The sequence below is a fragment of the Poeciliopsis prolifica genome, unplaced genomic scaffold (assembly GCF_027474105.1).
Source record: "Poeciliopsis prolifica strain line A6 unplaced genomic scaffold, Auburn_PproV2 SCAFFOLD002, whole genome shotgun sequence".
In the NCBI taxonomy this organism is placed as follows: Eukaryota; Metazoa; Chordata; class Actinopteri; order Cyprinodontiformes; family Poeciliidae; genus Poeciliopsis; species Poeciliopsis prolifica.
Genome location: NW_026562377.1, coordinates 263,256 through 286,646, shown reverse-complemented (window position 1 = coordinate 286,646; position 23,391 = coordinate 263,256). Strand labels below are relative to the sequence as shown.

The 23,391-nt window shown below is 50.2% G+C and overlaps 1 protein-coding gene across 3 annotated transcripts; it reads right to left on the bottom strand.

Moving 5' to 3' along the window:
- Positions 1-236: 236 nt before the first annotated feature.
- On the bottom strand, positions 237-21,535 carry LOC129379997 (nardilysin-like). 3 transcript variants are annotated; one of them, XM_055060971.1, is made up of 32 exons: positions 21,431-21,514; positions 20,921-20,991; positions 18,176-18,390; positions 17,842-18,103; positions 15,843-15,924; positions 15,586-15,739; positions 15,446-15,519; positions 15,271-15,366; positions 9,242-9,364; positions 8,945-9,002; positions 6,174-6,247; positions 6,026-6,095; positions 4,975-5,052; positions 4,779-4,899; positions 4,646-4,704; positions 4,473-4,527; positions 4,267-4,371; positions 4,076-4,199; positions 3,895-3,981; positions 3,615-3,734; positions 3,405-3,456; positions 3,105-3,255; positions 2,889-3,016; positions 2,647-2,809; positions 2,515-2,546; positions 2,121-2,259; positions 1,856-1,903; positions 1,712-1,764; positions 1,441-1,524; positions 867-1,074; positions 707-796; positions 237-569 (listed from the first exon to the last, which is right to left on the bottom strand). In XM_055060971.1, exons 3-32 carry the CDS (start codon positions 18,361-18,363, stop codon positions 369-371), a joined length of 3,279 nt encoding a protein of 1,092 aa, XP_054916946.1. In that variant the 5' UTR covers positions 18,364-18,390; positions 20,921-20,991; positions 21,431-21,514; the 3' UTR covers positions 237-368. The 3 variants fall into 3 exon arrangements, with proteins under 3 accessions (XP_054916946.1, XP_054916941.1, XP_054916951.1); XM_055060966.1 differs by lacking the exon at positions 20,921-20,991 and having other exon boundaries at positions 21,431-21,535; XM_055060976.1 differs by lacking the exons at positions 9,242-9,364; positions 20,921-20,991 and having other exon boundaries at positions 21,431-21,535.
- Positions 21,536-23,391: the final 1,856 nt, after the last annotated feature.

Sequence of the window (23,391 nt, the reverse complement as noted above, 5' to 3'; positions counted from 1 at the left end):
GAGCCAGTTTGACAATTTCTGATGTGTGATTGATTCCAAAACGGTTCTTCAGTCCGGCATCAGTGTCGCTGTCGATGCTAACTAGCTAACAGCTAACCAGCTAACTAGCCTCTGTTGTTCTGCAGCTGTTGCTCCGCCCTAACCCTCCTCTGCTCTGATTGAGCAGCAGCTGCAGTTCTTGTCTTCACCAGTAGAGGGCGCTGCAGGTGTTCAGCAAATCAGAAGAACAACAGAAGTCAGTTAAAACGATTCTCGTTTTATTCAGAGCCCTGAGTCGTCGTGCTTCTTCCTCCAGACAATCACAAGCTGCTATTTACAGTCGGCCCACAGGAAGTGAATGTGGTCATGGAAACGAGTGGGGGAGGGGCCTAGCTGAGGATCTTGTAGTAGGGATGGAGGGGCAGAGAGGAGGTGAACGCTCTGATGTCAGTGATGAGGGTGGCGTTCCTCAGGGCGGCCGACGCCGCCGGCAGGAAGGTCAGCTCGCTCACCGGGCCGTAGGAGGAAGGGGCGGAGCCGCCGGGGTTCTGATGGGGCGGGTCGTTCTCCTCCACCCCAAAACCCACCACCTGATGAAACACGCAGGCTGATGACATCACCACAACAAAGCAGCTCCATCCTGGTTGTGGTTCTGGTTCTGCTCAGGTCCAGCAGAACCTTCCGCCCCAGTGGACCTCAGAACCAGAACCGTCATGGCTGCACTCACATGCACGCTGAGCTTCCTGCTGCAGTTGCCACGGTGATCCAGGAACCAGGAAACCAGCTGCTCCCGGCTGAAGCCTTTCAGAACCTCCACCTGCAACACGCGACCGGGTCAGACCGGACCGATCTGGACCTCAGGTGGACCCCCGGCGGTTCCGGCTCACCTCCCTGCTGAGCCGGTCGAACAGGTACTGCTGCGTCGCCACCTCGTACCAGTTGCGGTCGACCTCTTCGCCCAGGTGAGCGTCCTCGCACTCCTTCAGCTTGATGAGCGCCGTCACCTGGGCGGCGAAGCTTTCCTCGCTCAGAGACGCCAGGCGCCCGCCGAAGCTCACCAGGAAGTCCTCGATCTTCTGCTCCACCAGCTCTGAGCTGAGACAGGAAGTGACATCACAGCGCATTCCAGCGGCGGCGCGCCACCAACAGAACCGGCACCAAGAAATCGCTAATCAGCTATTAGCAGGGCTAATTTTCAGCTTAGCACTTTCGCTAACATTGGAAAAAAAGCGGCACACTTAGCTTCCCGAAACGAATCTTTCTGGAAAAGATTTCATTGAACTGGTTACTAATAAATGGTTAGTAGCATTGACCAAGTTAGCGCTTCAGTGTTAGCTTCCACTGAACTCCATGTTGGTGTAGCGCCTTAGCAGAACTAATGTTTAGCGTTTGCACAGCTAGCAGATGAGTTAGCATTAGCCACCACTACAAGACGTCAACAGAACAGAGCGACCTACTCACCTGAACTTGGTGGCCTGCGTTTCCACGGTAACGGAGAACCCCAAAACACCTGAGGTGTTCCTGAAGGTCGGATACACCTGGTACCTGCAGGTCAAAGAGGACGGGGAGAGCCTCTGGACCAGAACTCTCTGGAGTAAAATGATCTGACCCACTGATCCAGTTCGGACACGGTACCAGCTGGCACCAGCAGGTGACAGCAGCCAGAAGAACCGGATCCGACCAGGCTGGGTTCAACAGAACCGCGGTCCTGGCCCGGTACTGACCCACTTACCCCAGCATCTCTTTGGTCCTCAGGAAGTCAAAGCACGGCTCCTCCATGAGCATCTGGAACCAGACAGGGACTCTCAGGAACTGCAGGTTCTGGAGCGGTCCAGGAGGTTCTGGAGCGGTCCAGGAGGTTCTGGATTTCACTTACCACCATCAGCTCCATCAGAGCGTGCTCCCTGAGTGTCTTCAGGCCCGACTGCAACACAGAGACCAACAGAACCTCCAGAACTTCACCAAGATCCGGGTCAACACATTGACGAGACATTCTGGCCCAGTTTGGAGCCGTTAGGACCCAAAGAGAACTCTCAGCAACATTTACAACTAACAAGGACACAGCAATCAGCAGCACCAACATCTGAGACCGCCTGAGTCCAGAACCAACCGGGCCGGCGCTCCGGTGGTTCTGAGCTCACCTGGTAGTACACAGTGACCTCAGAGTTTGCGTCTCCTCGATTCAGAGACTTGACCCTGCAGATGTGGTGTCTCCGAGGAAGATCCACCACCTGGAACTGAACAGGGACCTCTGCAGGCGGAGCCCGGAACTGCAGCTTCCTGAACAGCCAATCACAAAGAAAAGGACGGGTCAGAACGGGTCAGAACCAGCAGGACGGGTCAGAACCAGGTAACCACAAACCATCCTTAGCTAGCAGGGGCAGGATGAGAGGCCTTTCCTCTGACAGGGTCAGGGTCAGGTCAGCTGATATCGATAGCTACAGATTGGTTTTATCGTATTATTGGTTCTGATCGGACCTGCACACTGGACTCGGACATTTAGGTTCTCCATCTTCTTGGTGGCCAGATACTCACTCAGTGAAGTACTGCAGGAACTCGATGGACTCCTGTTGGAGAGACAGCAAGACATTACGACAGCCGGGCCGGTCCGGGCCTCCCAGAATCTGTGTGTGTGTGTGTGTGTGTGTGTGTGTGTGTGTGTCTCACAGCACTGGTAAAGTTCCCCTGGACCAGGCCCTCGGCGTAAAGCTCCTCCTTCAGCGCCGCAGCGAACGCCATCAGCTGTTGGACCTGCAGACCCTCGGTCAGGACCCGGTACTTCTGGACCACAGACCAGCGGTGGCGCTCCAGGATCAGCAGCCGGACGTCCCTGAACAGGTGAAGCACCTGGTTACGGAAGACTCCTCCCCTCTGCTCCGATTGGCTGCCGGGCAGCTGTCTCCACCCACCTTCCCAGTCGGTCGTGTTTGATGAGGATGTTGAAGTAAGTCTTCTTCAGTTGCTCCGCGAACATGCTGAAGACGCTCGGCTCGGTGCTGAAGTCCGCCAGCTGATCCACGATCAGTTTGAGCAGCAGCTGTGAGGAAGAGGAGCGCCGCTCAAAACCACGACGGGTTCCGGCAGAACCGTTCTCCTACCGGACCCGGCCCAGAAGGTGTCCTCACTGGTAGCTTGTGGTTGAAGCCCTTCAGACGGATCATCATGCCGTGTTCTCCCGCCATCAGCTTGTACTCCAGCTGGGCCACGTCGGCCTCGTAGGCCGGCTCGGCCAGGTTGTGGGCCAGGATGTTGATGAAGAGGTCAAACAGGACCAGACTGAGGGAGGAAGAGGAGTCGTCACCAGGTTGAAGGTCGTTGGCCAGGCCACATGTCACGGGCCTCTATTGACGGCGACTGGGCCGCCGCAGGGTTTGGTGGTCTAGCGGTGTGTGTGTGTGTGTGTGTGTGTTCAGGTGGGTTCATACTTGTCAGGACTCTGCTGGATGATGGGAGAAATCAGGTGGAAGCGGATGTAAGCTGAAAGAGATTGAGGATGCCGTCAGCTCTCCAGAACATTCCTGACCTTCCTGCAGGAACGTCCTGCATCATCAGGAACGGTTCCTCCTTCCAACACAGCAATCCCTTCCTCACCTGCTTTCTGAATCATTTCTGAGGAACATTTCTCCTCATCTCACCTTTGGGGATCTTGAACTTGTTGTCCTTCTTGTACCACAGAGCCCCTTGCTCCAGGGCCAGGATCCGGACCGGGAACTCCGTGTCCGGGCAGTCGGACTTCTTCAGGTTGAAATCCGTGGCTGCGGCAGAGAGAGGCGAGACCATGAGGAGAACGTCTGTGGCTTAGCTCAGGCCTTCGGCAGCATCACACAGTGATCCATCCACTCCAGGTTTCTGAACTGGGCTGCAGCTGGAGCTCAGACCGAACCGGAACCGCTCTCCAGCTGAAGGCCGACTGACCGATGAAGCGGTTCTCTGCAGGAAGATGAAGGTCCGGGTTCAGCTCCAAGTCGGATGCCCAGCGCCGCTCCCACTCTTCTGGGATGTCTGAGGACACAGACACCATGAAAACCCGCTCAGGGTACAGTCTGGTTCTGAAGGGCGGCAGACCGGGTCCGGGCCGGTTCTGACCGGGCCGTACCGTCGCAGCTGTAGCTGGTACCGAACCACTTCTCCTGCAGCGGGCAGCTGCCTTCGTTCTCTGGAGCCAGCAGCAGCAGGTTGGCTCTGAGCGGCGTCAGCAGTGACAGGGCGGATCCGATCACCTGAGCACAAAGACCCCGGGTCAGAACCAGGTCAGAACCCTGAGTAGAACCGGGCCGGCTGGCTCACCTCGGGGTCATAGTGGAACATGAGCTGGTCTCCGGTCAGGAGGTCCGGTTTGGGGAACAGCTGCATGTTCTCGCAGATGTTCTCCACAAACTCGATCGGATCCGTCTGTGGAGCAGAACAGAGGAAGGTTCTGTCTCGATTACGGGTTCTAGAAGCTGCTGCCGATACCTGGGTCACCGGAACCTGGTTCTGTGGAGGGTCTGTACCTGCTCCTGGTACCGGAACTCGTTGTCTTCGATCTTCTGAATTTCCTCATAGATCCTGAAACAGAACAGGTTCTAGTTAGGAACCGTTCCCTCCTCATGGTACCAAATGGACTGTCTGAGCGGTTCTGTTCATTAGTTCAGACCAGAACCTCCCAGCTGACTGTGAGTCGGACCTCTCCTGGGGTCCCAGGTTCTGCAGCATCTTCAGGTACTGGAACACCAAGTGGACCACCTGCAAACAGAACCACATCGTCATCACCAGGTGTTCGTTGAGATGTTCTGGGCCAGGCGTGTCCGGGTCCGGACCTGGAAGAAGTTCTGGTAGCCCAGGTCAGTCAGCGTGATGGAGATGGAGAAGATGGAGTAGGTGGAGTTCTGATCAAAGCCCGACTCGCTGTTCCCCCCGTACAGAGCCAGAGCCCAGCACCTGGAACCAGACAGCTGGTCAGTGACTGATCCGGGTCAGAACCCGGCACCCGGAACCAGGCCGTCCAGAACTCACCTCTTCCGCAGCAGAGACAGGATGCTGCCGGTTCCCTCGTGTCCCATCAACCAGGAGATGTAATGAAGAGGCTTCACCCTGAGGGTCAGAGGAGGTTCTGGTTCTGACGGACAAACTTGGAACGCAGTGGCAGGTACCGCTATCTAACAGGCTAGCTGCACTAATGCTAAAGCGCTACACCGACGTAGCATCGACCCTTCAGTCTCCTGACCACATCAAGGCGTCGTGACGGACGTCTGAGGACGGAGGAGAGTCTCCAACCGATTGTTTTCACCTGGTTGAGGTTCGTGGACAGCAGCATTTACAATCGTTAAACTAATTAGCTCAAACACCAACCCATACCTTCTTCCTGTGACGTGTTTCATGATTTGATCAAATCGCTGACTTTGCCAGAATTCACACCACATTTATTTCCCCAAGCCATAAAACCCATTTCCCCTCATAGGGTCAGGGTCAGGGTCAGGGTCAGGTCGTTACAACCAGGTTAAACAGATACAAGCAAAAATTCTAATTTTTGTTGTTACGCTGCCATGTATATTATTCTGAGACGTTTTGTTGGTAGAGTCTCATTTATAGGAAAAAATAAGATGAAACTATTTAGTCCATCAACGTGAAAATTTTCCTCTAAAACAATAAATCTATTCATAGAATCACATTATCGACAATTTATGAATAGAGTAAAACAGTCAGCAAGCTGCAGGTAAATGTTATCATTTAGCTGGTAAAGAATAATTACTGCCCTGTCAATAAATGATTTCTAATAGATTGTTATTACCAGAGGAAAACAGAAAGGGCTTCATGAGGTCAGAGGTCAAACTGATGAAGAAAGAGGATGGATGCTCTCTGCTAAAGGCTGTGGGTAATATAGGAAACAGCGCTCCCTTCACTTCCAGAGTGCAATGGTCCCATTTCCATATAAGGTCAGAGACTGACAGCGGTCAGTACTGAGCTGTCAGTCTTCCTGTTAGCTACAGAGAGGTCCTTCTTGCTGAAACAGCAACAGGAAGGGGCGGGACTTCCTGTTTCATTGGCGCCCCTGGGTCTGACTCACTTGTAGTGTTTCACCTGCGGGGGCAAAGCCCAGCTGACGGTCAGAGCATGGACCTTCCGGACCGGAACCACTGCAGCATGTTCAGAAGATCAGAACCATCCAGAACCAGTCAAACGGATCAGAACCAGTCAAATGGATGAGAACCGACCTCTGTAGAGCTTGTGGAAAGCCGGAGTGTCGAACGGCTGCTGCAGGTGCGAGAAGTCGGGTCGGGGTTTCCCACTGCAGAAACATCAGAACCTCACTTGATTGGTTGGTTTAATTTAAAGTGGTAGTGTGTGTAACCTGATTGGTTAAATGGTGTGTGTGTGTGTTTATCTGTGTGTGTGTTTATCTGTGTGTGTTTATCTGTGTGTGTGTTTATCTGTGTGTGTGTGTGTGTTTATCTGTGTGTGTGTGTGTGTTTGTGTGTGTGTTTTATCTGTGTGTGTGTGTTTATCTGTGTGTGTGTGTTTATCTGTGTGTGTGTGTGTGTTTTTGTGTGTGTGTGTTTATGTGTGTGTTTATCTGTGTGTGTTTATCTGTGTGTGTTTATCTGTGTGTGTGTGTTTATCTGTGTGTGTGTTTATCTGTGTGTGTGTGTGTGTGTGTGTTTCTGTGTGTGTTTATCTGTGTGTGTTTATCTGTGTGTGTGTGTGTGTTATCTGTGTGTGTTTATCTGTGTGTGTTTATCTGTGTGTGTGTGTTTATCTGTGTGTGTGTTTATCTGTGTGTGTGTGTTGTGTTTATCTGTGTGTGTTTATCTGTGTGTGTTTATCTGTGTGTGTGTGTGTGTGTGTGTTTATCTGTGTGTGTTTATCTGTGTGTGTGTTTATCTGTGTGTTGTTTATCTGTGTGTGTTTATCTGTGTGTTTCTGTGTGTGTGTGTTTATCTGTGTGTGTGTGTTTATCTGTGTGTGTGTGTGTGTTTATCTGTGTGTGTTTATCTGTGTGTGTGTTTATCTGTGTGTGTTTATCTGTGTGTGTGTTTATCTCTGTGTGTGTGTGTTATCTGTGTGTGTGTGTTTATCTGTGTGTGTGTTTATCTGTGTGTGTTTATCTGTGTGTGTTTTTATCTGTGTGTGTTTATCTGTGTGTGTGTGTTTATCTGTGTGTGTGTGTTTATCTGTGTGTGTGTGTGTGTGTGTGTTTATCTGTGTGTGTTTATCTGTGTGTGTTTATCTGTGTGTGTGTTTATCTGTGTGTGTGTGTGTGTGTGTGTATCTGTGTGTGTTTTTATCTGTGTGTGTTTATCTGTGTGTGTGTGTTTATCTGTGTGTGTGTGTTTATCTGTGTGTGTGTGTGTGTGTGTTTATCTGTGTGTGTTTATCTGTGTGTGTGTGTGTTTATCTGTGTGTTTATCTGTGTGTGTTTATCTGTGTGTGTGTTTATCTGTGTGTGTGTGTGTGTGTGTTTATCTGTGTGTGTTTATCTGTGTGTGTGTTTATCTGTGTGTGTTTATCTGTGTGTGTGTGTTTATCTGTGTGTGTGTTTATCTGTGTGTGTGTGTGTGTGTGTTTATCTGTGTGTGTTTATCTGTGTGTGTGTTTATCTGTGTGTGTTTATCTGTGTGTGTTTTTATCTGTGTGTGTTTTCTGTGTGTGTTTTATCTGTGTGTGTGTGTTTATCTCTGTGTGTGTGTGTGTTTATCTGTGTGTGTGTGTTTATCTGTGTGTGTTGTTTATCTGTGTGTGTGTGTGTTTATCTGTGTGTGTGTTTATCTGTGTGTGTTTATCTGTGTGTGTGTGTTTATCTGTGTGTGTGTGTTTATCTGTGTGTGTGTGTTTATCTGTGTGTGTTATCTGTGTGTGTTTATCTGTGTGTGTGTTTATCTGTGTGTGTTTATCTGTGTGTGTTTATCTGTGTGTGTGTTTATCTGTGTGTGTGTTTTATCTGTGTGTTTGTGTGTGTGTTTATCTGTGTGTTTTCTGTGTGTGTTTATCTGTGTGTGTGTTTATCTGTGTGTTTATCTGTGTGTGTGTGTTTATCTGTGTGTTTTTATCTGTGTGTGTTTATCTGTGTGTGTTTTATCTGTGTGTGTGTTTATCTGTGTGTGTGTTTATCTCTGTGTGTTTATCTGTGTGTGTTTTATCTGTGTGTGTGTTTTCTGTGTGTGTTTATCTGTGTGTGTTTATCTGTGTGTGTGTTTATCTGTGTGTGTTTATCTGTGTGTGTTTATCTGTGTGTGTGTTTATCTGTGTGTGTGTTTATCTGTGTGTGTGTTTATCTGTGTGTGTTTTATCTGTGTGTGTTTTATCTGTGTGTGTGTTTATCTGTGTGTGTTTATCTGTGTGTGTTTATCTGTGTGTGTGTTTATCTGTGTGTGTGTGTGTGTGTGTGTGTTTATCTGTGTGTGTTTATCTGTGTGTGTGTGTGTGTGTGTTTATCTGTGTGTTTATCTGTGTGTGTTTATCTGTGTGTGTGTTTATCTGTGTGTGTTTTATCTGTGTGTGTGTGTTTATCTGTGTGTGTTTATCTGTGTGTGTTTATCTGTGTGTGTTTATCTGTGTGTGTTTATCTGTGTGTGTTTATCTGTGTGTGTGTTTATCTGTGTGTGTTTATCTGTGTGTGTTTATCTGTGTGTGTTTATCTGTGTGTGTGTTTATCTGTGTGTGTTTATCTGTGTGTGTGTCTGTGTGTGTGTTTATCTGTGTGTGTGTTATCTGTGTGTGTTTTATCTGTGTGTGTGTTTATCTGTGTGTTTATCTGTGTGTGTTTATCTGTGTGTGTGTTTATCTGTGTGTGTGTGTGTGTGTGTGTGTTTATCTGTGTGTGTTTATCTGTGTGTGTTTATCTGTGTGTGTGTTTATCTGTGTGTGTTTATCTGTGTGTGTGTGTGTGTGTGTGTGTTTATCTGTGTGTGTTTATCTGTGTGTGTGTGTGTGTGTGTGTTTATCTGAGTGTGTTTATCTGTGTGTGTGTGTGTGTGCTCAGCCTCACTTGTTGGGGATGTGGATGAAGATCTCTCTCACCCACTCCTCCAGGGTTTCCAATGACTCTGCAGCAGCCAGATGGTTGTCATGGAAACACAGACATCAGTGTTACCTCGTGATGACATCACAGATTGGATCAGTACTTTCAGGTTTATTCCGCTGCTTTTCTTGGAGCTGATCCAAACCACAGAGCCACCAGAACCTCTAGCGAATCCGAACAGACCGAGCCCGGCTGTTTGACTCGGTCGGGCCGCTGCAGGTCAGAACAGAAACATTCTGATGGTTCTGACGGTTCTGACAGTACCTCTGGACTGCACCGCCAGGGTCATGTAGTGAGCAGAGTAATTTCTCCTCCAGAACTCGCGCAGCCTCTTGTAGGTGTTGATCCTCTTCTCTCGTGGCCCGTGCTTCAATGTCTGAGCGTTTCCTGAGGAGAGACACCGCGACGGGTCGGATGACGGGTCGCATGACGGGTCACATGACGGGTCACATGACGGGTCGGATGACGGGTCACATGACGGCCACATGACGGGTCGGATGACGGGTCGGATGACGGGTCGCATGACGGGTCACATGACCGGTCACATGACGGGTCACATGACGGGTCGGATGACGGGTCGCATGACGGGTCACATGACCGGTCACATGACGGGTCACATGACGGGTCACATGACCGGTCACATGACGGGTCGCATGACGGGTCGCATGACGGGTCACATGACCGGTCGCATGACGGGTCGCATGACGGGTCACATGACCGGTCACATGACGGGTCACATGACCGGTCACATGACGGGTCACATGACGGGTCGCATGACGGGTCACATGACGGGTCGCATGACGGGTCCCAAGACGGGTCAGATGACGGGTCACATGACGGGTCCCATGACGGTCACATGACGGGTCGGATGACGGGTCAGATGACGGGTCACATGACGGGTCACATGACGGGTCACATGACGGGTCACATGACGGGTCGCATGACGGGTCCCAAGACGGGTCAGATGACGGGTCACATGACGGGTCACATGACGGGTCACATGACGGGTCGGATGACGGGTCAGATGACGGGTCACATGACGGGTCACATGACGGGTCACATGACGGGTCGGATGACGGGTCGGATGACGGGTCACATGACGGGTCGGATGACGGGTCACATGACGGGTCACATGACGGGTCGGATGACGGGTCGGATGACGGGTCACATGACGGGTCGGATGACGGGTCACATGACGGGTCACATGACGGGTCATATGACCGGTCACATGACGGGTCCCAAGACGGGTCGGATGACGGGTCGGATGACGGGTCGGATGACGGGTCGCATGACGGGTCGCATGACGGCCACATGACGGGTCGGATGACGGGTCGCATGACGGGTCGGATGACGGGTCGGATGACGGGTCGGATGACGGGTCGGATGACGGGTCGGATGACGGGTCGGATGACGGGTCGCATGACGGGTCGGATGACGGGTCGGATGACGGGTCACATGACGGGTCGCATGACGGGTCACATGACGGGTCACATGACGGGTCATATGACGGGTCACATGACGGGTCGGATGACGGGTCACATGACGGGTCACATGACGGGTCGGATGACGGGTCACATGACGGGTCACATGACGGGTCGGATGACGGGTCACATGACGGGTCGGATGACGGGTCACATGACGGGTCACATGACGGGTCGGATGACGGGTCACATGACGGGTCGCATGACCGGTCACATGACGGGTCGGATGACGGGTCATATGACCGGTCACATGACGGGTCCCATGACGGGTCGGATGACGGGTCACATGACGGGTCAGATGACGGGTCACATGACGGGTCGCATGACGGCCGCATGACGGGTCGGATGACGGGTCCCATGACGGGTCGGATGACGGGTCACATGACGGGTCACATGACGGCCGCATGACGGGTCGGATGACGGGTCACATGACGGGTCACATGACGGGTCACATGACGGGTCACATGACGGGTCACATGACGGGTCACATGACGGCCACATGACGGGTCGGATGACGGGTCGCATGACGGGTCGCATGACCGGTCACATGACGGGTCGCATGACGGGTCACATGACGGGTCACATGACGGGTCACATGACGGGTCGGATGACGGGTCACATGACGGGTCGGATGACGGGTCGGATGACGGGTCAGATGACGGGTCACATGACGGCCGCATGACGGGTCGGATGACGGGTCACATGACGGGTCGCATGACGGGTCACATGACGGGTCACATGACGGCCACATGACGGGTCAGATGACGGGTCACATGACGGCCGCATGACGGGTCGGATGACCGGTCACATTACGGGTCGGATGACCGGTCACATGACGGGTCACATGACGGCCGCATGACGGGTCGGATGACGGGTCGCATGACGGGTCACATGACGGCCGCATGACGGGTCGGATGACGGGTCACATGATGGGTCGCATGACGGGTCGGATGACGGGTCACATGACGGGTCGGATGACGGGTCGCATGACGGGTCGGATGACGGGTCACATGACGGGTCACATGACGGGTCGGATGACGGGTCGCATGACGGGTCGCATGACGGGTCACATGACGGGTCGGATGACGGGTCGCATGACGGGTCAGATGACGGGTCACATGACGGGTCACATGACGGGTCGGATGACGGGTCGCATGACGGGTCGCATGACGGGTCGCATGACGGGTCGCATGACGGGTCGCATGACGGGTCACATGACGGGTCGGATGACGGGTCCCATGACGGGTCACATGACGGGTCAGATGACGGGTCGGATGACGGGTCACATGACGGGTCACATGATGGGTCGCATGACGGGTCGGATGACGGGTCACATGACCGGTCACATGACGGGTCACATGACGGGTCGGATGACGGGTCGCATGACGGGTCACATGACGGGTCACATGACGGGTCACATGACGGCCGCATGACGGGTCGGATGACGGGTCACATGACGGGTCGGATGACGGGTCGCATGACGGGTCACATGACGGGTCACATGATGGGTCACATGACGGCCGCATGACGGGTCGGATGACGGGTCACATGACGGGTCACATGACGGGTCACATGACGGGTCGGATGACGGGTCACATGACGGGTCACATGACGGCCACATGACGGGTCGGATGACGGGTCGCATGACGGGTCGGATGACGGGTCGCATGACGGGTCACATGACGGGTCACATGACGGCCACATGACGGGTCGGATGACGGGTCGGATGACGGGTCAGATGACGGGTCACATGACGGGTCACATGACGGCCACATGACGGGTCAGATGACGGGTCACATGACGGCCGCATGACGGGTCGGATGACCGGTCACATGACGGGTCGGATGACCGGTCACATGACGGGTCACATGACGGCCGCATGACGGGTCGGATGACGGGTCACATGACGGGTCACATGACGGCCGCATGACGGGTCGGATGACGGGTCACATGACGGGTCACATGACGGCCACATGACGGGTCGGATGACGGGTCACATGACGGGTCACATGACGGGTCGGATGACGGGTCGCATGACGGGTCACATGACGGCCACATGACGGGTCGGATGACGGGTCGCATGACGGGTCACATGACGGGTCGGATGACGGGTCGCATGACGGGTCGCATGACGGGTCACATGACGGGTCGCATGACGGGTCGCATGACGGGTCGCATGACGGGTCGCATGACGGGTCGCATGACGGGTCGGATGACGGGTCACATGACGGGTCACATGACGGCCACATGACGGGTCGGATGACGGGTCACATGACGGGTCGCATGACGGGTCGGATGACGGGTCGCATGACGGGTCACATGACGGGTCGGATGACGGGTCGCATGACGGGTCGGATGACGGGTCGCATGACGGGTCACATGACGGGTCGGATGACGGGTCGGATGACGGGTCGGATGACGGGTCGCATGACGGGTCGCATGACGGGTCGGATGACGGGTCGCATGACGGGTCGGATGACGGGTCGCATGACGGGTCACATGACGGGTCACATGACGGGTCACATGACGGCCACATGACGGGTCGCATGACGGGTCACATGACGGGTCGGATGACGGGTCACATGACGGGTCACATGATGGGTCGCATGACGGGTCGGATGACGGGTCACATGACGGGTCGCATGACGGGTCGCATGACGGGTCGGATGACGGGTCGGATGACGGGTCACATGACGGGTCGGATGACGGGTCGCATGACGGTCGGATGACGGGTCGCATGACGGGTCACATGACGGGTCGGATGACGGGTCACATGACGGGTCGCATGACGGGTCACATGACGGGTCACATGACGGGTCGCATGACGGGTCACATGACGGGTCACATGACGGGTCGGATGACGGGTCGCATGACGGGTCGCATGACGGGTCGCATGACGGGTCACATGACCGGTCATGACGGGTCGGATGACGGGTCACATGACGGGTCGCATGACGGGTCGCATGACGGGTCGCATGACGGGTCGCATGACCGGTCACATGACGGGTCGCATGACGGGTCGCATGACGGGTCGCATGACGGGTCGCATGACGGGTCACATGACGCAACGGGTCATGTGAAGGTTGTTACCTTCCTGCTGTTGCTCTAGGCCCCGCCCTACTGATCAGTATGGCGGGTGTTGGTGACCAGGCCAGGGGGCGGGGCTACTGACGGGCCCTTGATACCCAAATATTAAAGCTCATGATAATTTAACGTTGCAACAAAGACATGCTGCAACAGCAGAGCTCACGAGTTTCACCTCCACAGACAGAATCCGTCATTCTGACAGGAAGTGAACAAACCAAGAGAGCAGAAACATCAGGCTGCTGGTCGCTGATGATGAAACGACACAAATCAGTTCAGAACCGGATGGGTTCGGATCATTTGGACGTTTTAACTCTGGAGCGGCGGGCAGCTGCTGAAGCTCCGGTTATTGCTGACGTTGAACCAGCAGCATTGAAGCGGGAATGCAGAGGCAGCAGCAGCTCCTGCTCCTCTGGATGTTCGACACTCAGCGCCATCGCACCAACTGGATGCTCTTCACCACCGCGCAGAGAAAAGGGCTTGTTAGCCAGTAGGCTGGCTGATGCAATCTACAGACAGTCTACAGTCTACATGTGGTCTGCAGTCAGTCAAAAGTCTACAGTCAGTCTACAGTGAGTCTATTGGCAGTCTACAGTCAGTCTATAGATAGTCTACAATGAGTCTTTATGTAGTCTACAGCTAGTCTTTAGGGAGTCTACAGACAGTCTATGGTGAGTCTATAGACAGTCTACAGTCAGTCTATATGCAGTCTACAGATAGTCTTTAGGGAGTCTACAGTTATTCTATAGACAGTCTACAGTCAGTCTATGTGCAGTCTACAGTGAGTCTATAGACAGTCTACAGTGAGTCTATAGGCAGTCTACAGTCAGTCTATAGGCCAGGGGTGGGCACTCCAGGTCCTCGAGGGTCTCCTGCAACTTTTAGATGTATCTCTACTTCAACACACTTGAGTCAAATAATGAGGTCATTAGCAGGACTCTGGAGAACTTGATTGCATTTAGGAGGTGATTCAGCTGTTGGATTCAGGTGTGTTGGATCAGGGAGACAACCAAGAGTTGCAGGACACCGGCCCTCGAGGACCAGGAGTGCCCACCCCTGCTGTAGGCAGTCTACAGTCAGTCTACAGTGAGTCTATAGGCAGTCTACAGTTAACTCACTGTGCAGAATGTCAGACCTGCTTCCTGTAACTAGTGCGGCTCTGAATTGCTGCCTACAGTCCAGTTCGTCTCCAGGAACACAGTCTGCTCCAGGTTTTCCTTGCTCTCCATCCTTCTCACTTTGCCGTCCAGGAAACGCTGAGCGAGTTTGCAGCTGATATGGCCATGGTAAAGAGCTTTACCCAGAATGCACTTGGACACAATATGGCCGATCCACTTGTAATTTAGTGTCATAAAGTTAAACATAGAAATGAAATAAAGCCAGTCATACAGCGCAACATTATATTGTCTATCTTACACCCACTGTCACTAAAATCAGTCGGTCTGTAAAGTTCTTAGCAACCTGACTGTGTGACCCATGTGACCCGACTCACACAGCCTAACCCCTAACCCTAACCTCTAACCCCTAACCCCGACGGGCCCTTTGCACCTCAGCTTCCGCGTTCGGGGAAAAGCGTCTCCGTCGTTTCCGGTCTATTGAAAATGGTATTTTCCGCTGGGTGTTTGCAGGGCTTTTCCAAGGCAACATTAATGATGAACATCGATACGAAGCCCCAACAATAAGCTGGAGGAAGGTCTCAAGCTGGACCGGATCAGAACCGCAGCTCACCCCAACAAAACTTGGCCATGGGATGTCCGGGTCGGGCCAGACTGCCAAACAGCATCTCCTTACGATGGGAATCAGACGGCCGGGCCAACTGGTACTCTGAGGACAGAACCAGAACCAGAAAGGAAGCTGAGCACACCTGTTAGAGATGCCGACCCGAGTCAGAACCGGGACTCACCGCTGTCCACGGCCTCCACCTCTCGGTCCACGGCATCCTGGACCATCAGAGGGCAGATGAAGAACTGGGCCCACCTGAGCACAGGAGACCTATCAGGACCGGGTCAGGCCAGGTGGGGTCGGTTCCGAGGCTTCGCTCACCTGTCCAGGGCCTCCCTGAAGAACTTCCTCTGAATGTCGAACTGGAAGACGGTCCGCTCGCAGTCGGTGGACGCGTTGTCGCTGCCGCCATGACGCTTCAGGAACGCGTCGAAATCGTTCTCCGCCGGGAACTTCTCACTTCCCATGAAGACCACTGGAGACAGAACCAGAACCAGAACAGAACCAGACCTTCAGGAGGAGCCCGGCTCCCTGCGAGATCAGCCGCCGGTCATAATGTTCTTCCTTGTTTTACACACTGTGCTCCAGGAAATGGGCGAGGCCGGGGAGGTCATCGGGGTCACTGAAACTGCCGACGCCGACGCAGAGAGCGGCGGCCGCCTGGAGAGAAACAACCGTTAAAAATAAAAACTAAAGACGATTCAAACACAAAATCGAGTCCAACCAGCAGAAATAAAAGATCCGTTTATGGGAGCTCAGAGAAAGTGAATATATTTATTTCTTTACTGTGACCACAAATAAAAATGGTTCCAAACTTTTCACCAAACAAACGACCTACAAGGACAATAAATGAGACAAACACCAACATCTGCTCATAAATTACTTCCCAACTCTTTAATCTCACTTTCTAAATTCTGAATCACATTTTTAATTTTAGCTGTGCAATAACTTGTATATTGTTGACAATAAAAACTCTAACCTCCCACCACTCAGTTGAAGACGCAAACTCTGATTCTTTGGTTTTCCACCGTTGGCAAAACATTATTAGTGTCTTTAATAGTTTCCTATCAAAATGCCAACGCAATCTAATCTAGTATTGCTTGAAACAGAAAAATCCAAGTAAACTAAGTGATGATCCGAAAACCCAACTGGAGAAAAGGAACCGTTGGATCATCTATTTCTGTACTAATTGGAGACATAAAGTGTGTCCGTCCTTGATCCTGCAGCATGGACGGCCCGGCTCCGCCGCCCCGCACTGACTGCAGAAGATGATGGAGGACCAGCTTCTGCTCTGGTTGTTCTAAAGCTAGCAGTGCAGTTCCAACACAAAACACTCATTTTCATTAGACTGCTGCTAAAATTATACAAGTCCTGAAACATTGTAACCCTTTGGTCTCCCTGATGTGCTGCATAAACATTAATAAAACAAAAAAAACTTTTCTATCTCCACTCTAATCGCCTGGGACCAACTCAGTGCCAGAAACAATATCAACGTCCAAACCTGGTGAAGATAAAACTGCTACAGCAGCAGATGACCTGGTCCCAAGACACCAACCCAACCCCACAGCACCGGGCCTCCAGGCTCTGGTAAAAACACAACGCAATATATCTGTGTCTGTGGATCCCTGATATTCCATGTCCTGATATTATTCATACAGGTGAAAAAGAGACAACGCCCAGTGAACTTTAATCATTAACTTACTGATGAATTATTTCTGGTTTTCAACCTTTTACTTTCTAACTGTCTCTGGACGTTTGTCATGTGCTTCTTCAACCAGAACCGTTTCTTTTCATCCAACGTTTCAAAACAAACTATTTTCTGCAGTATTAATATGCTCCTGATACATTGGATACATTTGAGGAGTGTTTGGGAACATTAGCTCCAGTTTTCCCAGTCTCCTCCCGTACAGGGTGTTTATTCGGACCACTGCTTCCCTCCCACCATCAGAGCCAGCCGGCGGAGGAAACACCCAGGCCCCAACCCTAACCTCTAACCCCAACCCAGTGAAAACATTTTATGTTCCCAGTGTGAGCCATGAAGATCCTTCTTCATATTAACTCTGAGATCCTTCCAGCGTCTGTGTGGCAGTTTCAGAACCTGGTCTTCACATCCCAAACCAACAGTTTCACAAGCACTGGACTCTTTCTCCAACTAAACATGAGGAAAACAACAACCAGGTGGAGGTTCTCCACCCACTCACAGCCGCAAAAACGTGTGATGCACCACATGGAACCCATAGGGGGCGCTAAAACGATGTGGGGACTTTTTTCTAGTCAGCATTTTATGACTTATATGTATAATATTGCCCTGTTTGTTGTTTCATTATGTTTTCATTGCTGTGCAGGCAGAAATTTATTCACATATATGGACATTTATTACTATTGATGCTTTAATTAAAGAGCAGATGGAACAATTTATGTCACAGGCACTGAAGACATGTTTGCATAAACCTCAGAAAGTATGTAGTTAGAATTAGCTGATTGAGAAAACACTCTTTTAAAAACATCAGAGAGAAAGAGAGGGAGGGAGGAAGAGAGAGAGCAGCTGGTAAATCTTCCTCCATCTTCACCTCTGACCTGTTTCTCTGAACTCTTCTTCTTCGTTTGATCTTCGTCGTCCAACTCCATGGGCTCCGGCTCCTCTTCCTCATCGCTCTCCTCCTCCTCCTCTTCATCAGAGCTGGCACTGGATTCTCCTTCCTCATCATCGTCCTCTTCCTCCTCGTCCTCCTCTTCCTCGCCTTCCCCGCTCTCCTCCCGCTGACGCTCGGCGTTCTCGTCCGGCCCGCTGAAGTCCGAGATCAGTAGAACCCGGAGTCCGTTACCGAGTTCAATGAACCTGCAGAGACCGAGACCAGCTGGAGACGGGACCAGAACCAGAACTGAGACAGGGACCAGAACCGGGACCCACCTGTACTTCTTGGGGTCACTGGGGGACTTGACGATGTCCGGGTCTCCCTGTTCCGGCTCCACTCTTCCTCTTCCTCTTCTAGCCAGCCTCACTTCCTGTGGCGACGGTGGCGGCGGCTCGCCCGGTTCCGGGTCGCCTGCCTGACTTGGACCGCCGGCGCTGCTCACCGACTTTTTGGTCTGAGGCATTTCTGAGTTGTGAGGGGGAAGCTGCACCTGCAGAAGATTGAGGTTCACGTATAACGTTTAATGTTCAGGAAAAGCTGCCGGTTGACATCAGGGGCGGAGCCAGAGGGGGCCACGGGGCCCCGGCCCCCAATGACTCGCATGACTGACCAGGTCAGTGTTTTGCAAATCTCAAGTCTGTATCCTCGAGTCTCCATCTCTGTTTTACAGTATTTGGAATCTATAATATGCAAAGAAGGAAAACAATAATAAAAATATGAAAAGAAAATCTATAAACTTAGGGTTAGGGTATCTGATTACTGGCAGGGCATAGCTGTTTATCGCACGGATTTTGTTCTTGCCATTGAGCTGGCTTCTCAGGACTTGCCTTATTCGTTGGAGGTATTTAGCTGTGACTTCTTTCCTTGTGACCTCATCGAGGTTGCCATTTGCTTGTGGTATACCTCATTTCCCAGACTGAATCCAACACAAAAGCTGATGATGTTTATATATATATATATATATATATATATATTATAATATATATATATATATATAAGGAACGACATAACCAAGTGGCAGGCATAGTGTACAGAAACATCTGTGCAGAATATGGACTGGAAACCCCGAGATCAAAGTGGGAAACACCCCCAAAGGAGGTGGAGAACGCCAGAGCTAAGATCCTGTGGGACTTCCAGATCCAGACAGACAAAATGGTAATGGCGAACCAACCAGACATTGTCGTAGTGGATAAACATCAGAGGAAAGCCGTTGTGGTAGATGTAGCAATACCAAGTGATTGCAACATCAGGAAAAAGGAGAAACTGGAGAAATACCAGGGCCTCAGGGAAGAACTGGAGAGGGCCTGGAAGGTGAAGACCACAGTGGTGCCTGTGGTCATCGGGGCCCTCGGGGCAGTAACCCCCAAACTGGAGCAGTGGCTACAACAGATCCCAGGAACAACATCAGACATCTCAGTCCAGAAATGTGCAGCAGTCCTTGGCACAGCCAAGATACTGCAGGACCCTCAAGCTCCCAGGCCTCTGGTAGAGGATATATAGATCTATATATAGATCTATATCTATATAACCTCTGGTAGAGGACCCGAGCTCAGAGGATAAGAACCACCCGCGGTGGGTGAGAAGGAAATTTTATATATCAAACTCACACTTTTTTATTTTCCCTCATTTCGACCGACAACATTTAAAAAAAATTGGTGATATGTTATTTTTACCTGTCAAATTATAATCATATCAACATAAGCTATTTAGCTGCAGTTTAGTTAACATTAAGCACTTTAGTTCATATTCTTTCACCTAGTTTAACCGAACCCAGATCCATCACAGATCAAGCAGATAAATTCATCTAAATTTTTCTCCATAGTGACAAAACTGAGGCCCCAAAACCTTCTAATAAATGAAATGAAAGGACTTGAGTTTAATTAGCAGCTCTTCACCTGCTGGTCTGCAGAGAGTCTGCACTGGTTCATCAATCAGTTGATCTGTCTGATCACAGCGATCAGCTGATCTCTGACCTTTCTACCCTGTACGGTGTGGTTTGCGCTTGTCGATGATTTTTTGCGTGTCTCTGACAGAGGTTCGGTCTGCCGCTCTCCTTCTGGGTGCAGGAGGGTAATGTGAACAAAGAAGGCTCCTTTTATTGAAACCGCAGGATGAGTTCAGTTTAATTGTGTGCAGCGGCGGAGCTGCGTCCGCTTTGGGTCTGCAGCGCACTGCGCATGTTACCTCTAATGAACTTCTGCAGCATCATTTATTTCCTCCAGATAAACTGCCGCCTCCTCTGTTTAGACTATAAATGGATTAATGAAACATTGAACACTCTTCATTTTGTCTGTTTTGTATGCACTGGAGACTAGAATTAAAGGCTCCATTTCAACCAAAGCTATGGAGCGCGCTTCCTAACCAGACGCTCCAAGGCGTCCGGTACGTAACTCTTCAGCAGGCCATCAGCTCCGGTCAGAAAGACGCAGTTAGTTGAGAGTCCATGAGGAGATTTTCAGAAATAATGTTTTATTGGTTGATTTTAGTTGCCTCTGCGATGAACTCTGGGTAAAGTCTTTAATGTCCGCCCATGTTGGCTCTTCAGTAGAACCTGTCAAATGACAGGCGGGCTTCCAATTTTCCCATCGTTTAAAAAATAACTGGTCAAATACAGAAAATATTCCATTAACACGACCTCTGACTGACAGACAGACAGAGAAATTCTCATCTTTGGTCTCTCCAAGTTTAGCTCCACTGATCAGAAGCACATTCAGTCATAAAGGAGCAGTGTTACACAGTTACCGCCCTCTAGTGGTTAGGAGGGATATGGTAGCTAGGTCGATAGCTTCTGGTTCTGGCTACCAGATGGTAGAAACAGAACCTTTCAGCAACCGTGGATAAAACTTTTTACATTTCACACAATAAAAACCTGAAGCTTTCAATCTGAGTTATATCCAGGTCTGTGAATTAGCCCCGCCCCCTGTTGGTCAATGCAGGTAAATGAATAAAGTTGAATTTGCTCACCAGCAGATACAGTATGGGAATATCTTCCCCAGGTATTTAAACATATAAAAACTTACCGCCGAATTATTCACATTAATTTGTTGTTTTTAACGGGAATGTCCAGAATATCTCAACATGTCTCCCGGGGCTGGAAAATAAAAACAAATAAAAAATGTTGGATTTTCCTGGAGCAGTTTGGTGCTTAGCAAAATATGACGCTGTAATTGAATGAGAGCTCGAGATTCGGAGCAAAATCTCACGTTAATATCCGCCGATTTAAGAGCGGAGCTGCTCGCTTAGCATCCCGAAAACAGACAGACAGCAGCGGACTGGCAGTCGGAGCCAAACCTTAAACATCTTGGAAAACTGCAGCTCTAAAAGGACGAATTAACTCGAACTGGACCTGAACCAAGCTGTTAACTAACCTGCCTTAGCGACTCAGTCTGCTAACTAATCCTGCTAACCGCTAACTGTTTGAGCCGGCGCTTCAGCCCGGTTCTAGTTCGGTTTTGTCAGCATGTCGGCAGCCCTGTGTTGGTTCTGAAATTCAGTTTGGACCTGTGATACCGGCAGGAAGGAAGACTTACCTGGATGTGTGCTTGACGGCTGCTGCTGAAGTTTCAAGTTGGTAGTTGGAGCGAAGCTGCGGCTGCGTCAAAGAAGCGCTCTGATTGGTCAAGAGCTCAACAGGCTGCGTCATCAAAAGTCTCTTGTTTACAATTTTATACATTTTAAGGACATATTTCCTTTGTTTCTGTGTCATTTAAAAATAAGAAATATAATACACCATCAAGTGAAGAAGACAGCACATCGATCACAAAGCAAATAGTTATTGTGATATTTTAAAAACCTGGAGGTTCATTTTGTGTCGCTATCTTACAGTTGATAGAGATTTATTAAGATGCAAGTTGTTCCAAACACAAATAAAACCAAACTGACATCGACACAAACATAAACAATATTCTAGAGAGAAAATAAAATTGTTGTTGAATGTTGAGATATGAGCGGACTATGGAGACCTGCGGACGTTATTATGATTTTTTCCTAAGATGAGCATAATTCATGATGAAACACAATTTTATCCCAACATTCAGACTGACAGTAACACTGTTACAGTCAGTCTGATGCTGACAGTGTTTACATTTTTCTTTGAGAAATTTCTCCATGTCTCCAAAGTGACCTTCTTCATCCAACTCATTAGACATTAGAATTTAGCTATAAGGGCAAATAGTGTGCAAAAGTTTTTAAATTAAGTTCCCTTATTTTATTGAAAGTGGCTCATCCATAAATTTGGGTGACATCATATCTGAGCTGCTTGGTACTTCCTTTATGTTCTGGTTGGGATATTTTTTGAGAAATTATCTGCAGCCCAGGCTTGAAAGTTATCCATCCATCCATGTTCTAACCCCCGGTTCCGCCTGGGGTCAGGAGGTCCTGCTGCCTCTCCAGCCAGGGTTCTGGACGAGGCGAGGCGGGTCCACCCACCCGGACGGGTCAACAGTCTGTCTCAGGCAGGTTTGAAAGTTAGTTTAGTTTAATTATCTTGGCTGGACATGGAGGGACTGAATAAACCTTAAATGTTTTCTTTACGCTCTAATAATCATTTATTACAATGTAATCAAATCAGTTTGGGTCCAGTTACAAACCTGTCACCATGGCTACCGTGCTACATGACCAGTTATTTTATTTTGAAAAGAAGCGGTGCAGTAACAGCTCACCTGTCAGAACAAACTGGTACATTTTGGACAAACTGGATCTTAACTAAACATTTCCTACAGGATCCCTTAAAAAGACAGGATATAAAAATTGGACCGAGCCAGAGTCAGAAGAACCGAGCTTTTTTTTTTTTTAACAACCTGCTGATCTTCACCAATTTCTTCATCCCTCCTGCAAACGTGCAAACAGAAAACCATCAAAAACCTTCGAACAGGGAACCTAGAAACTGATGAACAACAATCAACTCGAACCCTATAATGATCTGCATTGATGTGGGAACTAACGTCTGAATTGATGTGGGAACTAACGTCTGAATTGATGTGGGAACTAACGTCTGAATTGATGTGGGAACTAACGTCTGCATTGATGTGGGAACTAACGTCTGCATTGATGTGGGAACTAACGTCTGAATTGATGTGGGAACTAAAGCCCGTTTGTCTTTTTCTGTTTGTCGTTCTGCCATGTCTGTTTGATGTCTAACAAACTACTTATTTATATAAATATATTTGAGTTTTTTTAGTGTTATAGTGATATGTGCATCTTAAGCCTGTCAGACTGGAGGTCTTCATGTATGTTCATGCCACATGATCTTGAATTGTCAGGTTCTGTGTTTTATTCTGAGTTTCTGTGTCCTCAGTCTCCTCGTTGTCCTGATTGTTGATTGTTCCCAGGTGTGTCTTGTTCCCTTGATTACCCTCAGTGTATTTAGTCCCTTTGTTCCTCGTCGGGTCCTTGTCGTAAGTTGTCGTATTTTGTCGTTGTTGGTCGCACATTGTCGCCGTTTAGTGTTTTTCCGCCCGTTACAGCAGTTGCTTCCGGTGTGAGCCCTGGC